Below are 17,126 nucleotides of genomic sequence, written 5' to 3' on the forward strand. Positions count from 1 at the left end.
TATAGAAACGATTATTTAGAATAAAGAAACATCATTTGTTTTATATTTGTCTTATGTGACTTAATGCATATGCTGCATAATGATTTATAACACTAATTATCTCATTAAAAAAACTAAGAAATTTTAATGTAAATATCAATATATTCTTGATGGACCAACATAACATCCAATATTTGAAGAGGAGGATCAATGATTGTTTTCAAATTGTTTCCAAATAAAAATGTGAAAACAGCAGTCAGAGCTCTGTGCATCTGGGTTTGTAATCACATTTGCAAGTGTTTTGCTCATCTAAATACCAAAATGGTCTTAAGTTGCATAATTAAAATTTCAAACTGAACATATACTTGTGCAAGAAAGACTTGAGAGCTCCGCTCTAAGTAACAGTTTTTATTTAATGTAATGAGTGAACTGAAGCTGGTATTTCAGCAGAAGACTACAGCTGCCTCAAATGACCACTGAAAAGGATTATGTTGATTATTGGTCAGTGATGTTGGTCGATTACTGGATGTTAATGCCTCATAAATTATCTTTTTATTTTAACTCTAGCTTAACTGGTGGATAATCTAAATTCCACCTTCTACAGAAGCACCAAAGAGAGTGTTCTGACCAGCTGTCTCACTGTGTCGGGTGGAGGCTGCAGCGCCTCAGACTGAAAGAAAGTGAGGAGAGTGCTGAGAACAGCAGAGAAGATTATCGGGGCTCCTCTCCCTGCATAAAAGACATCACATGCCAGCGCTGCATGTCCCGAGCTGGTAACATCATAAATGACCCCCTCACACCCCCACAATGGACTGTTCTCCCTGCTACTCAGAGGGCAGCAGGGAGAACAGTCCATCAGCAATCTAATGGCCCCACTGCCATTAGACTGCTGAATGTTTTCTAGAATGGGTTATTGTATTGTATTTTATTATATTTATTATATTTTATCTTTATATATAAAAAAACCTAAAAATGATAGAAGTGTAAATTTATATTAACATGTTTATATTACATGTACTGTTTTTATATATTTTTTTACTATTTTCAAGGCTGCACTTAAAAAAAAAATTAAATTGTCTGTTTAGAAACTGTTTCTAAATGAAATTTCTTTTTGTTTTACACTTATGTGCAGTAAACAAAATGACAAATAAATCTGTCTAAGTCTAAGGCTTAATAAGTGGTCCCCCTAATTGTCAATCATTCTGGTGATATGTTTACATAAGGCCGTCCTACATGGTCGTCCCCATTTTCAATTACCGGTGGTGAGTCTGACATAGTGGAAGAATTGCAAATCTTCTTGTATGAGCGATGCAAACAGCATCTTCTAAACAGAGCATGCATGAGGAGAATTGGGCTCGTGCATGCTCTCATACGCGTTTAATAGCCAGGGTGCCTGTGCAAGGGGAAAGGGCGGGTCTTTTCAAAAATTCACAGAAATACTCTACTCTACTCTACTCTACTCTACTCTACTCTACTCTACTCTACTCTACTCTACTCTACTCTACTATACTATACTATACTATACTATACTATACTATACTATACTATACTATACTAGACTAGACTAGACTAGACTAGACTACACTGCACTACACTACACTATACTATTCTATACTCACTCGCCAATATGTGACGAGTGAATTTCTCCGCTGTAAGATCAATAAAGCTCATCTAATCTAATCTAATCTAATCTACCTTTAAGCTAACTGCTAAATGACAAGGACTTTCCTATCTCTAAGTAATAAAATAAATCCACTTCCACTCATTTATCTACCTGCTTCAAATTGATGCACTCATTAATTAATTAATAAACCAAAATTTTAAAATCTTTACTATTTAAAATTATGAAAATTTCGATTCAGATAATGAATCTGATTGAAATTACTCCAGCACAGAGTGAGATGAAAAGCTGTTAATTGCAACCTTCTTTTTAAAGGTTGCAGCTTTCTTTTTTTTTTAAGCATAAAAACATCTTTTTATTTCTAATAGAGTAAATATTACATTTGATCATTTGATTGGTCTTCATGATGATGTTTGCTCACTAATGCACTCTAAGCAATCCCCCGAGTAGCCTTGAGACCAATGTATATAAAACAGTGTCTATGTAATTTTGCAACTTTGGAAAACGGAAATTAGATAAAACAAACCTCATATTTTCTGTTTCCAATTTCAGCAGCACAGCTAACTTCTGCAGGTTAAAGCTCCCATCAGACATTGTTAAAGAGTTTTGTGACTGTTGTGTGTTTTATAATTTGCATGAAAAATTTATCTTTGGGTTGTTATATTTTTTAATAACAAACAATTTCTTTAAATTTAGGTCTCAGATTCAATTTACTTACTAAGACATATCCTAGTAAATGGCTTATATTCTAAGTCAAATTTAAAAAATCCTTTTTCCATGCACTCGCTCTTTGAGGAGGGCTCAGTCTGAGCTCAGTCTGCCCATTCTTGTTTCTAGCAATATGCAGTTATTTATGGTTGTGTGAGTGTTGTACTATGGGAATCTAGAAATAAAATAGTACTTTATGATTTATTCCACAGCACAGAGAAAAAATTCAGCCTTGAGCTGCTGACATGAACATGAACACACACACACCCACATTCTCCCACACAAAAGGCAAAAAAGAAACAGAAGGAAACAGAATCTGAGATAGTATGAACACCAACAGAAATAGTTGCAGAAATGGGAGCAAATCAAGATTTGTTTATATCTATAGATATAAATATTTTTCTTTTTACGCTACTGCAGAATAATCCATGCCTGATTGTCTTAGACCTTTACAGGGTAGGATAAATGCTCCCCGCTTCTGTCTGCTGCCGCCTCCTCAGAAAAGGCTGGCAGATGCAATAGAAGCGCACATTTTTGCAGATATATTTTGACTATAACACAGGTGCTTTTAGTTTCAGGGTTCTGTATTCTGTTCCATATCTTGTTTCTCCAACTAGTCAAAATGGACAATTTGTACAAAGGATCTGGCTGTCTGTAAAACCTAAAAATAAAAGTTCATCAACAATAGAAAGGTAAGCTTTTTATAACATTTTAAAATGTTATTAAAATGTGTTTTTTACAGACATAACAGATTGATTACATTAAGAATTTAAAGTTCATAATTAAATTCAGAACTGCTTTTGGGAATTTAGGAAATATATAAATCAAAATTAGTCCACGCTGTTAGACAGAACATAAAACTCTGGCTCCTTAATATGTCCAAAACTGAAGCAAAATGGTTGTGTCAACCATTTAACACAACCATGAACTTCAGTATTTTTCATATGATTGATAACAGAACAAAACCAGCGATGATTAAAAAGTGATAATATATACCAATGTATAAACATATTCTTTTTTGAATCAATCTGTTGTCCAAAGATGAGTGAAACAAAAAAGGCAATTTCTAGATGTGCAAAGCCCAAGAAATTTGCAGCTGCAATTTAAAAAAAGATGGAGTAATTAATTTAAATATTTTTGTTACTACTGGTTCCGAGTTAAATTTTCATGGTTTATTTTTAATTAATATTTAAAACTCTTTGTTGAAAACTATGCTCTAATCTCTATAATGTAATCACACAAAAATTAATTGAAATAAACAGAAGGTTTCAGGTTTAACATAAAAAAGGTGATTTTGAGGAGCCATTTCTAAATACCTCTTGTTAACATATCCCAGTTTAAAACGATCAATTTATAAAATAAAAGTGGGATAGCTTTCTTTATAGACATCACATTGTTAAGCATACCTTACAAGCTCAACAATTGAAAACAAATTACCTGAAAATATCAACAGCTCACTAACGATGTCTCTTCTGCTATTTCTGACATAATAAGCCAAGTTATTTTAAACAACCTGCACCACACTTGTTTCTGATTTGTCTTTTCTTTTTTTACACACCCACCCACACACAGCATCAAAATGCCTTCTCCCTGAGTATCAATATTTATGTCAGAAAGGTATACCTATTTTCAGTTGAAAAGTGAAAAGAACCTTATTTATACTTAAAAATCAGGCAACCTGTTTAGTGTAAAACTCCACAGACAACTCCATGACTAAGAAAACTTCAAGACTAGGACTTGATCTGCTGAGAGCCCCTTACCTGTCAGTAGTTGTTTTTTTTTGTTTTTTTTTTTTACTTAAGGCACTGGAGAAAAAGTGGTACAGGTTTACATCTTTAAAGGCAATTACATTTGTGTGCAAGATAGCCCCAAATTATCTGTCTAATGCTTTTCTTTTTTAAAATCAGTATGCACTTATCTTGTGAATAATAAGTGTGCTGTGACCACTTTTGGGTCCAGTTGTTAAACGTTTGACTTGTTTTATGCAAAAGTCAGGGACTCCTACATTTCAAAAGTGAGACATCTTCTTGGGGTATTAGACCATAATCCTGTCTTTCTCTGCTCAGAGAATAAACCCCTTTAAAAGAGACTACCTGCATTTAAATAGGATGTTTTGAAGACAATAAGCTCTTCACCTAAAATATTTGGGTTTCTCATTACTGGTGGTGGGTTACAGTTTCTGGCCCAAGTGGAGGACTTTTAACATCTTTCTTATGGAACGGAGGAGACTGTTGGCCTCGATTGCAGAAATTATGGGTTTCTTCTGTTTGTGAAAGGAATGCTCTTTTTTGACTAGTCTTTCTCCATTCAGACTCTCATCTATGTCCACAGTGAAGATCATAACCCAAAAAAAGGGTTAACAGATAGAAGCATGTGAATCCAGCTTCCTTTGTAAGGCAACAGAGCTCAGCTGGAGAAGGATAAATTGATGCATAGATGGGTACTACTTTCAAAGATTTGAAAACCTGGCACTAGCCTTCTTTATTGATAGTGATTTATGAATAAAGTGTGAAGACAGCACAGAACTTCAGCCTCTCGATAGTATTGCAACTGCTCAACTAACAGAACCCCCCCAGTCCTCAATGGAAATCTAGTAACTGCACAGAATACACTAAAATCAACATTTTCTGTTTTCTTAGGCCCACTACCTCTTACAATGGAAAGGAAACCCTGCATTCCACATACTGAAGTGAAGTGTGCTTTGTTTTTATATTTTAAGTTTGCAGGCCATTGCTTACTGATTGAACACCGATGAGCACTGAGAGTGTTTTGTATTCTACCAGAATTATAGCCTGAATATCTCTCTTAGTGCTGACTGGCTGCTCTCAAGGACAGCAAAGTACCAGATGGCTACAGCCTAACACAAACCTTTTGTTGAGGACAGACTGTTCGACGAGCATAAAAAAAGAAAGTTATAGAAAAAACAAACTGGGAAGGAACAAGATATGGGGACCTGGGAGGTGTTTATTGAAATAGCAAGTCCTTTTAGCTGCTCTCACCTGAGGATGCAAGCTAAGCTTTGCAGTTTCAGGAACCTTTCATCCGGCAAAAAAAGCAACTCTGCAGAGGCTTGCACCGCTTACTGCACTGACTCATACTTCAAAGCCCTGCTTGGTGTGTGTGCATGAGAGTATTTATGTCTGCTGTCCCAAAGCACGGCTCTGCAAGAAAAGGTGGTGCTTTCTGTATTTTGATGAGATTGAAAGTGAAAGCGAGAAGGAAGGGAGCATCCGTTACCCTCGGTTGTTAGTGCAATGCTTTTAAAGAGTTAAATAACACAAAACACTTACTGACAAGAACTTGGAGAGGAACTTTAGCCAACAAACACACAAAAAAACTCTCTTAAGTGGATTTATAAATTAATTCTATAGTTGAACTGTTTTACATTTTGTCATGTTTCAACCAAAACATACATATATTTTATTGGGATTTTCTAACAGACACACAAAAAAACTGCATAAGTGTCCCTCACTGCAACCAACCAACGACAATTGCTCAATCTTTGTATAGATCTAGCTGTTATTTGAGGGTCTCAGAGGAGAACATTGGAGGCCAATTGGGTTAGGGATAAAGCTTTGGAGAAGTCAAAATCTAGACCAGATTGTAAAACAAGATCTTTAACGATGAATATAATACTCAGCACTGTTCCCTCAGCACTGTTTAGGGGAGTGACGGCCTACTGGTTAGGGCATAGGGCTTGGAATCCCGAGGTTCTGAGTTTGAGCCCCACTCCCACAGACTGGGTCTCTCAGCAAGAGCCTTAACCCCACACTGCTTCCTGGGTGCCACAAGATGGCAGCCAACTGCTCCCCAAGGGGATGGTTTAAAATGCAGAGCTAAAATTTTCCAATGTTAGGTTAATAAAGTTAAATTATTACTATTCAATCATCATGAAACGAACGGTACTACACATCTGCAAATCTAGCAAGACAAGACACTGTATCCATCAAAACTAACAAACAAGACATTTATCAGAGGATTGAGCAGAGGTTAAGTGGTAACTGTAGACAAAAACAGCTCAGATGGGAAAATCTGTTAACAATCAATTGATCTGGTCTTAAAAGCATTAGAAGTCTTATATGCATAGTGCTTGCAAATTGGAAAATATGTGCTTTGATTAAATTTGGCCACACTGTAAAAATTTAATCTGCATACAAAACGTGTGGCATGAAAGGTATTACATGTTTATTTAATTTACTTGGTTTATCATCTACGAGCAAATACAGATTTTTGCAGTTGTCATTTTGCACCGACTTATCAAAAAATATGTCAGAGAAAGTACAGTTTGTCTTAAAGACCCTGAGACACTGGAGCACCTGTTCTTCCGTTGTCCTTGATAAACCCTTTATTCCCAATAAAGAGTATCTCTGTGAAGGCAAAAGAAAATGATCAGAAATTGGACTTTTTACATTAAAAGCAACTAAAGGAAAACACAGCATTCATCAGTCCCCTGTTACGCCACGCCCTCCATTGCCAGGCACTCCATATTCATCTGCAGGGCCTATTAACATCATGACAACAAATACTTGGACTGTTAAAAACTATTTTTTGGACTTTAATAGAAACACTGCAGGTCATTCCATCACACTGGTAAGAGCGTTCTCTCAGTACATTTCTGAGCCTTTATAGGACTGAAATGTTCTGACAAAAATGCACTTTACAAAAGAACTTTCAAAAAAAAAATTATAGTATTTTAAAGTTATACTGTACATAATTGATATTTAAAATGATTCATTTGAATGTTTTTTTAAGTAGATATATAAATACATTTGCTAAATTTACTTTTTCTTTTACTAAATGCATTGATATTTGATTAAAAAATGTTTTTTTTCTTGTATATCTTGGAAAGTCTATGTGACTATAACTTTTTTTTTGTAAATATTTGCTCTTTATTTTCTCTTGGATAATAAGTGAAACTAATTATTGTACAAAATATCATTCATAATAAAAGAAAAAAAAAAAACAAACACTGTTCTTACTGCGAAACATGGTGGTGGCAGCATTATGCTGTGAGTAAGGACAGTCCTAAAATAATACCCTTTAAAGGCTGCAGAAATATTCCCCTCCTGCAGGAAGACACTAAACATACAACTTCAAGGGAAATAAATTCATAATCCTTGAGAAGGCTTAAAAACTGCTGTTTGCAGATTCTTCTGTTCACAGTTAAAAAGTCTGACCTTTTTGGCGAAAAGATTGGTCAGAATTTTTAGCTTTAAGGTCTGCAGAGCCTGAAGCAGTATTTGCAGCTAAAGCTCTCTCTAAAAACTATTGAGTGATTGGGATTAAGTACAATGCATTCAACTTTTTTTAGGCTTTTATTTGCATAAAAAAACAATTACAAGTAACTAAAAAAAAAAAAAAAAATAAGAGCTATAAATACTGTCAGCCTGTATGAGCCCTCATGGCTACAATAAATATATTCTTTTTTTTAATAGGACAAAAGATCTAATGGGTCATTTTTGATGATAGATTAAAAATGGTATTTATTTCTTTGTGGTTAAGTTATAAGAATAGTTATTACCACTGCTTTAGTGTATTTAATGCAGAAGTTCCTGTAATAGTAAGCTTTCCTCCTCATTGTGCTCTGGTTGCACTGGAGTATATTTAGTTGGACTATATGTGATTGAACTGAACATTTTGTTCTAAGCTTGTGTTGTGTTGTATCATCATACAGATAAAGCTAAATTAATATATAGACATTAAACTAAATTAAAAGAGAAAACTTATATACATAACCAGCAATGCTATAGGCCCAATTCTAATGAAAAAAACAAACATTAAAGAGAAATCCATCTTCTTTTCCCCTTAAGCTTCTCTTTTAAGATGTGCTTAGAGAACTTCATGCAAATTTGACAGCTTAGTTTTAATTTGACAGTTATCTGCTTTCAAGGCTGAGTGTAATGTACCCTGATGACAGAATGAAGCGCTGACTTCGAGCAGGCGGCGGCAAAAACTAAAAAACCCAACATTCATCAGACACACTCCTGGCTCACTTGGGTAATATTTTATTTACTCATTAATCTTCAAAACTATTTTTTATAATAAATTTCCACTTTATGTTCATCAAAGAACCGTAACAATAAAAATAAAAGTAAATACTGTAGAAAAATTGTACATATAGAAAATAAACATGGTTAATGAACACCTAAATGTGGGATCCCATCGGCGGAGACGCTTCCTTTTGTTCCGAAATGCAAAAAAACATGGAGATAGAAGGGATAGAAAGCCATAGACATGGATGAAGGAGGAGAAAAAGAGGCAAAAAGGCCAGTTCAGGATGAATAGAATATGCAAACATGTTCTGTCGATTTAAACGATACACTGAAATCACACGCCTCACAGTCAGTTTTATGTTCTTCCAAGCCCCGGTCCGTTTCACATGCATCTGCCTGGTTGGGTCACGTTTTCGGAAGAACTGGAAGGGGCTTTTCTTGTGTCATGAATGTCCTAAGTTTGCTTGAGTTTTTACTTTATGTGGCTACAAATTCAGGAGTTGTAGAGGGCTAACACACTTCAAAAAGTTCTAAAGAAAAACCCAACAGATTGTGTCCGGCCAAACAATGAACAGCGGTAAATAGAAAAAGAAATACAGATTGAGCAAATGCAATCGAAGCAACAGAAGTTGTTGCAGAGCTGATGGCATAAAGAACAGGACTTTATATAGTTCCAACACATGACTCTGATGTCTGTCATACCGTTCCTCAGCCGATTTTCACTATAAAAGGTGGTCGGTTGGAGCAGTGTAGTGGGCGTGGCCTATAGGACATCAAACTAGAAAACAGGGCGTGGCCCACACACAAAGTTATACATCCAGGTGTTGCACGGCAACCTCCTTCACCAGCTTTTGACAAACCACCACTCTACAGCACAGCTCAGAGACTCTGGCATGCAGCACGCTCCAGATGGTCCGACTTTGTTAAACTGAGATTTAATTCAAAGATTCAGGCCCTGGCTACACTGCGCTGGAGATCTTTTCTTGATAAATGGTTTTGTTTATTTGTTGGGTTTGTTGAAATTCTGCCTACAAAAAAACTGTAATACCTGTATTAAGCCAGCAGATGGCAATAGTACTGATATTAACTACAATAAAGACAAAAACAAGATCGTGTGGAACATTAGAACGAATGTTCTACCCAAACAACAGTAGTTCCTGTTTTCCATGACACTGACAGCGTTCAGCTTTTATCTCTAAATATCAGACTTCTTTCTGATTCCATACTTTTCCAGGCTGAGTGGGAAATCTGCATGGTTTACCATTTTATCTCAAACAATAACTTCTTCAGCTAACTGCTAAGTTTGCTGGAAAAGGAGAGGCAGTAGGAAGAAAACGTTAAAATGATTTGAACCCTTTTGTTGTTTTTGGCAACTTGATAAAAGAAAAACAACAAGAAAAAGTTAGAAATTTCAGTTTGAAACTTTTTCAAAAATCCTTAATTTTTCATCATCAAAACCTCAGATTACATGTAGACAGGAGTTGCAAAACGCACACACACACACACACACACACAAAAAAAAGAAATCTGTCTTTGTAAATCTCCTTGTCAGTGTGGACAGGGCCTTCAATATGTTTAAAACCAAACTGTTTGAAGTAAGTGTTGGAAATAATTGAAGCTGAGGTGGTGGAGTTAATTGTGGCGTATCTAGAGTTCAACGCAGTATAAATCACACGGAGTAAGATAATTCACGTGCAATAAGACCCCCCCCCCCCCCCCCCCCCCCCACACACACACACACAAACCTCCCTTCCCCAGAGTCTGCACTGCCCGAATGTTCCTTGATATTCATCTTCATCTTAGTGATGTTTTTTCCCCTTTGTATAGTCTTCAGAGTCAGTTATGAAGGTCTTTGTGGGTCTTTAGCATTGCAAGGAAATTTTTGTTTTTTAAAATGTTCGTTTTGTGCCTGTGTGCTGTGTGTATGCGTGTGACAACACTGCAGTCATGTCTGACTGGTGTCTGTACGTAGCATCTGAAGTCTCAAGTATCATGTGCAGGAGAACATCTCTTGGTCTCCTCGGCTTCGTTCTTTTGGATTTATCCAGGACGCTGTAAAAAAGCTCAGCTCTGCAGCATAACAGCAGCAGCTCACTGAGCTCTGTCTGTGCCTGTTTTCTCATAATTCACCGTCTCTATGGCTACACACCGAGTTCCTGTCCTGTGGCTTCGGGGCTAAACTTGAACCACTGGTGTGCTTATTTCCTTGCTGTCCTCTGTGCTTCATCAAGTCCCGTCTGTTAACAGGGAGGAAGGCCAAGAAGCTTGGAAGAGACACTTAGTGCTTTTACATCATCTTTGCTCTGGTGCGCTGCCTCTCGCTTGGCCTGCCATGTGCTTCACTTAAAGTCTACTTTCGCCCCTCTCAGTCCAGACAGAGAGGTCCGACTGTGGCAGACCTGGCCTCAGCCAAAATGGTGACTGGGAGTTGAACTGGTGCTTCTAACTCATTTGGAATGATGTTAATGCTCATAAAACAGGCCTCTGCCAGAGGCTCTGTTCATTGGTAAATACTGTACAGGGAGGGCTCGAGCCCTCAGGTCAGTCTGTGTGTTTATGTTTGTGCTTAAATGTCTGCATGTGGACTTGAATATGTATGTTTGTGCTTGACAGCATGTGTGCAGGTGGAATTATTGGAGAGTAAACATTAAATCCCCATGTCTATGTTCTTGTGTATGAGTGTTTCTTTTTTTTCTTGGAGAATATATCTATCTATGTACATATATTGTAATATATAAAGGTGTACGTATATTTCTCTGTTTCTGAGCAAGGGGGGGTGTCCTCCTCAGACATAATACTCCTTTTCTTTGTTCCTTTTGTTCTTGGAGATCTTGGCGATGCCCAGCGGCTTGTCCTTGGTGCTACCGTTGGGTTGCGTGGCCGAGTTGCTGATGTAGTTGCGGGTCTCGTCCACGTGGTAGGATCCTTCGTCTCGGTTGCGGTACTTATACATGGCATAGAGGAGGATGAGGATGCAGAGGGCGGCGGCTGCCACGATGCCCACCACCATGCCCGTGGTGCTGCTGCTCTCCACCACCACCTCGGACGGACCAGGAAACAGCCTCACGTCTGGCGAAGGAGGGCTGGCTGCTGAGGGGATGAGGCAAGGGAGAAGTGAAAGAAAAGGGTGTATTCTTTTTCAAAACTCTATAAATTATTAATTTGAATTACAATCAAAAGCAGTGAATGAAGATTAAGAAGGTATTGTGTATCATCATGATGAATTATTTGATAAGAACTTTGTATAATGGCAGCAAGGCAATTGTTAACTGGATCCTAGAGCCTGTTCCCACATCAATTTAAATACAGATTACCTGACACAGAGATAGTGTACAAGCAAATATAATCCACCACAGTGGACATTTTATATGGATTATATGAGAAAGTAATGTGAAGTTGAGGATAAAGGACAGTTGTTTTGAGTTTTTTTTTTTAAGCAAAATAAATCATTTAGAAACATGTAGCACACAATGGTTGGTAGGTTTCCTCAGTATGTTGTAGAACATCCTTTTGATCCAGTGACAATACTTTGGATATACATTGACCAGATTTGTACATCTAGAGACTAATTTCCGCCTTTATTTCTGCCTGAAATAGTTCAAGCTAGGAAAGACTGGAGGAAGAGTGTTTGAACAGGCCTGTCAATATATTTTTGACCTATATTAGTATTTTTTTTCTTGTATCTGTAATGGCCGAGAAGTGTTTGTTGGTTTGATTCTTCTCCCTTCATCTGCTATTCATTGTTTGACATGTTAATAAATATGTATTTATCTTATTTAAATTAAGACTAGTGTAACATTTGCTATCATGGTTTAATTGTTTGCATGTTATCAAGGGAGGAAAAACAAACTGGACTACAAGAATTGCCCCAAAAATACGGCCGGCATGTAGTGGAGATCTGTTAGATAATGCCAAAATAATCAGTAGTGGCTTTGGCCAATTCCATCTCTAGCTTGAACATACTTTTTCTAATCTTGATACAGGTTCTAGACTTTAAATGAGCCATTCTTACACAGACATATACATGCAATCATCCAAACTACTCCTGCCAGGTGCTGGAGTTTAACTTGGTGAGTCAGGCGTTCACCTCTTTACAGCTTTCAACTTCCTACACATGCTGTTTGCTGAACTTTTGAAAGGTACAGCAGTTCATATAACACAGCTTCCTAGGAAAAGTGAAGAAAAAAGTGCTAGAAGCTGTACCATTAAGGGATTGGAGTTTACTGCGAATGTGGACAATGATGGAGCTACCTGGAGTGTTTTGCTTTGCTATTAGATTTCAACAACAGTCACTGGATGTCTATTTTAAAACCCTTGTTTCAGCATAAATGGGTTCAGATATTTCTCTGGTTCGAAACAAACCTGGGCCAAAGAACAATTACTGATTTTGTAATAGGGACTGCTGGTGGGAAGGCTGCCAGAAAGGTCTTGGAAAGCCATGAGATCAAGTGAGTGGAGATAGATCTTGAGTAGTGTTTTGTCACTGTATAAGAGATGCTCCCATTTCAGTGTGGGTCTGTCTCAAGGTTTAGGGCTGTTGCTTCATACTGAAAAACAAACCTCTGACACAATCTTAAGTCTTTTTAGGCATTAAATATATGTTTTTTCACGATTTCCCAGTTTCTTTTCCCGTCTATTTTCTGACAACTCTGACCAGCTCTTCTTTCTGTGCTGAAGTAGAGTATCCCAAAAGCATGACAACATGTTTCACAATTTGGATGATGTTAAAGATTCTCCATTTCTCAACCAGGTCAAAAATGTTAAAAAACAAACCAATGGACCTTGTTTTCCAAGTTTGAAGACGTTTCACTTCGCCTCCAGGAAACTTTCTCAATTCAAAATGCCTGGATTAGAGTTGAGTCCCAATCTTTATAGAGTAGACAAACAAAGCCTTATTATGGCTTAGTAAAAATGCAAATTGAACTGAGATTTGGAAGGTGTGTTCAGACTCATGTGCACTATTAGTTTTGCAGAACACATAGCATTTTGTTTCGAGGTGTAAAAAGTTTTACTTTGGTTCCTTTTACCCAGACCACTCTCTCATACATGCTATGGGCAAACCTCAAATGGGATATCTTATTGCTTTGTCTCAACAATTATTTGCTATCATGTCATGGTTCCAAAACTGATTGACAAGAAGAGGGGTTGAAATGCAAACCAAAGAAAGTCTCAGAAACCACCCCTCTCCAACATTTTCCAAGACTAGAAACTGGTGAGAGTGAGAAAAACTGGAGAAAGGCACAAAGATAAAAGATGAAGCCTGAAGGCAGCAACCGAAGTGGAAATAAAAAATTCATAGGAGTGAGTGACCAAGGGAGAAGAAAACACGACAACTGAGCGACGCATGAAAAACAAGTGGAGAAATCGATGTGACACGTGCTCTTTTTTTTTTGAACGGGTCTCACCTGAGCTGTCACAAGGTTCCAGGTCTTCATCGTCACTCGGACACTCAGCCGATGCTACCAGTAAGTCATCTGCGTTCTGTGGAGACAAGACATTGAGATCAAATAATACAGGAATAAAAGAGACAAAAGAGACAGTCTGTTCTTTGTATCCTTTCTGTTTATGTTCAACACCTGTGAGCCCACAGAAGTCCATCCATCGACCACTTTTGCCAATGCTTCGGTCTCTAAGTAAGGCTGGCAGCCAACATCAAGAGGAGAAGAAGAAAGAGCAGGGAGGGGCGGACAATGAATCCTTTAACCCACTACGGAACTACTCGTTATCTCCTGCTCTCTCAGCCCTCCCCTCTTCATTTCCTGAAGCCTGTTTTTTATTTTGCTGCTTCCTGTTTACAGCCTTCATAATCTCTGATTGGGAATTTAATACAGAATAAGAAGCAAAAGGGATAAAACGTTAACAAGCTTTTCTCTTTGTTTCATATTCTAAAAGTGAATAACCTCAGTAGCTTTTTCTCTGTCCGTGGAAAAAGCGCCTTCTTTCCCTTTCCAGGCCTGCTCCTCCTGTTGCCATGGCAACTCTAAGTTCATGCTGTTAAAAATGATGGGGAATATAAAAAAAAAAGGGAGTGTTCACACTCAATGGGGACCTTTGCATTGATTTGCTATTCCTGCCTGAGTGTGTGAAGCGGAAAGAAGAAAGAGTTGGTTAAAGATAGATGGGCAGATGAAGAGGATTTTTAAAATATAGATATTTTAGAAATAGCAGTTCCAGAGAAAGAGAAAAAAAGTGAGATCAGTGCTTCAATAAAAACTGCAGCTGTCTTTCTTAGCTGTCTCTGTGTAAATGCACCCTGCATATTCATGAACTAGCGTTAAGCATCGCCTGCGTTTGACGCCTTGGCATGAGAGATTTTTAACGTGTGTACGTGCTTCTGTACCACGCTGGGCGCTTGGTGCTGGCACTAAATTAAAATTGGATTGTGATGCATTGCAGTGGATGTTAGTAACCCAGTGAGAGCGGCAGAGCTTGAGAGCAAGATTACACCCAAACTAAGGGAGAATTGGAACCCAATCAAAGCACTTATTGGCCGATGATTTCTTAGAACAACAAACCCGCTAAACATTGCTTTTTCATCAACTTGCCTCTGTAGGAACAAGAGCTGTTTAAGCAAAAGGAAGAGTATTATTAATTCATTCTTTGAAAAGAAGTCTGCCCATTCCTTGTGAGGCACAATGTTGGTTCTAACAAGTTTCTGTGGTTTATGTTGCCATGAAACACGTTTTAGGTCAGTGATGCTTGGCCCTGTCTCTCTCCTTTCATGGGGTTTCCAATCAGTTCTACCCACTGGACTGTCATAGACAGCTGGGATGAGCTTAGCCACTGGCATCCAGCCAGTCAATAAACCCGCTGTGTCTTTGCCAGGATGCACCCAGCACATGAACCGCATCACCCCTGATATCTTCCATTGATTAACACCTACCAGCCTTACTTGATCACCAAACCAGAGAAATTTATGTGCCCTACAAAATCATAATCAAAATAGTACATTTAATAAGCTCACTCCTCTGATTCATGACATCAACAAATCAGCTGATAGCCCTTTTGAAATGGGAAGGTGTCAATTTTGAGTATCGATCCATCTCCTGCATGGGACACACTGAACATGAGGGAAACTAAACTCTATTTGCATCCCATTGTCGGATCACGGAAGCTATCAGATGCTCCAACCTCGCTCCGGTTTTCTGTCTGCATCTTTTGTTCCCAATTTTTCAAAGTCTAACAAAAAAGCATGCTGGCAAACAGAAGAACAAAGGTTTTTAACTATTGCAAGAGACGAAATAAACACAAAGGTAAACTGTGCGGTAGCATGCTTAAAAAGTAAAATCTCTACCTGAGCAGCCGAGCAGTGCCAGCGGCCATCCAAGCCTCCCTGACTGCCTTGTTCACACATAATACCTGCTCTATGTCCTCACACATTTGCAGAAGATTCAACAGCTTGCTTGCTACCTTCACAAACACCCATACATGCACACACACACACTATATCAGTCAAGCATGCTCCACTGATCTGTTTCTATTCAACTTCATCAACACAGGCATACAGCAAACCAGGACGAAGTTGCAGGGTTGATGAAGAGATCCTGACGAGAGAGAGGAGATAAGCTAGCTCCACTACTGCAGATGGTGAGATAGACTCATACAACGCCTGCATTAACAGCCTATCACTGGAGCTCAACCACAGACTAGGAGGGAGGGGGTACAGGACACGAAGAGGAGGAGGAGGATGAGGAGGGGGTAGTGAGTAAATATGGAAAGATATGGAGGATAAGAGAGAGAAAGGGAAAGTGAGAAGAAAGGAAAAAAAAGTGAGTAGGGAGATTTAGAAGAGAAACAGCAGCAGAAAAAAAGATGGAGACAAAGGTTTGAAGTCAGTAGAGACCTTACAGAGAGAGAAGGTGTGGATGTACAAAAAAAAAAAAAAAATCTCTTTCACCAATCTTTTGGCCATTTTGAGCCTCAGGTTTCTTTTATCACTTTGCATTAAAAAAAGCTGATCTACATATGCAGAAGCGCCACGTCCAAAGACAGAGAGGAAACATCAAATCCAAACCCTCATCTGGGACTTGGAGTGCACCTCTAGCATAAACAGTCACACAATCTCTTTGCTGGTTCTCAGCTGTCATGCATTATTAATCCCTTCCACACAAAAATCAACGCATGGACTTCAGGAGACGGCGCTGAAAACATTCTTTCTGCACAAAGCACTTATAGAAGCAGTAGAAACCCACTGGCAATATGAGCAGACCAATTTTCATTCAGACAAACACACACACACACACATGCCAAAGACTAATTTGCTCAATTAATGGGAGTCGCAACACCTTAGTAAGACATCTCCCACTGTCCCACCTGTGACGCAATGTGCGGCAATCTGGGCTTATTGTTCTGGATCCTCCTGATTGTTTGTGTGTTTGCAATCTGTTTTTATCTACCCCTTTTTTGTGTGTGCTGCTTAAGGCCAGGTTAGTTGCCTGGCAACACAAGGCAACCTCAATAGAGAAGCTGTCTAGTCTTTTCAAACAAGACAAAAGCTGTGTGCAAACTGTCCACCTGGAGACTATGTGGTCAAAGAACTTTGCAGAGGTGCTTAAATTGTTATGCAATATGTTTATGTCTTGCCAAACACCATATCAATCAAAAATGTATCACAACTCATTGAGCTACAAAAGTATGCTAATGCAAATACCTACAACTATTATCTCAGTGTTTTTAGCTACACAGATTGCTGGCATGCAAAGTCCCTCTGTTGTGATGTTAGTGAAATATGTTTTTGGAGTTCGTCAGCAACTGAATAGAGTATAGAAAAGCTTCAGGCTCCTCTTCTAACTTGTCCAGGACAAGGATGGGGAGAGGACAGATGG

The 17,126-nt window shown here is 38.3% G+C and overlaps 1 protein-coding gene across 24 annotated transcripts in view; it reads right to left on the reverse strand.

Annotated features, from left to right (window-relative positions):
* Positions 1–10,020: 10,020 nt before the first annotated feature.
* Positions 10,021–17,126, reverse strand: part of nrxn1a (neurexin 1a) — a 101,039-nt gene continuing 93,933 nt past the window's right edge. For 22 of the 24 annotated variants that reach the window (XM_038282537.1, XM_038282544.1, XM_038282546.1 and 19 more), the window contains 2 exons: positions 13,707–13,782; positions 10,021–11,391 (listed from right to left, as the gene is read on the reverse strand). In XM_038282537.1, coding sequence (XP_038138465.1) covers positions 11,087–11,391; positions 13,707–13,782 — 381 coding nt within the window. In that variant the 3' untranslated portion in view covers positions 10,021–11,086. The remainder of the gene's footprint in view (positions 11,392–13,706; positions 13,783–17,126) is intronic. The other 2 variants (XM_038282527.1, XM_038282523.1) reach the window with 1 other exon arrangement.

This window comes from Cyprinodon tularosa, unplaced genomic scaffold (assembly GCF_016077235.1).
Source record: "Cyprinodon tularosa strain WSP-4 unplaced genomic scaffold, ASM1607723v1 ctg185, whole genome shotgun sequence".
Classification (NCBI taxonomy): Eukaryota; Metazoa; Chordata; class Actinopteri; order Cyprinodontiformes; family Cyprinodontidae; genus Cyprinodon; species Cyprinodon tularosa.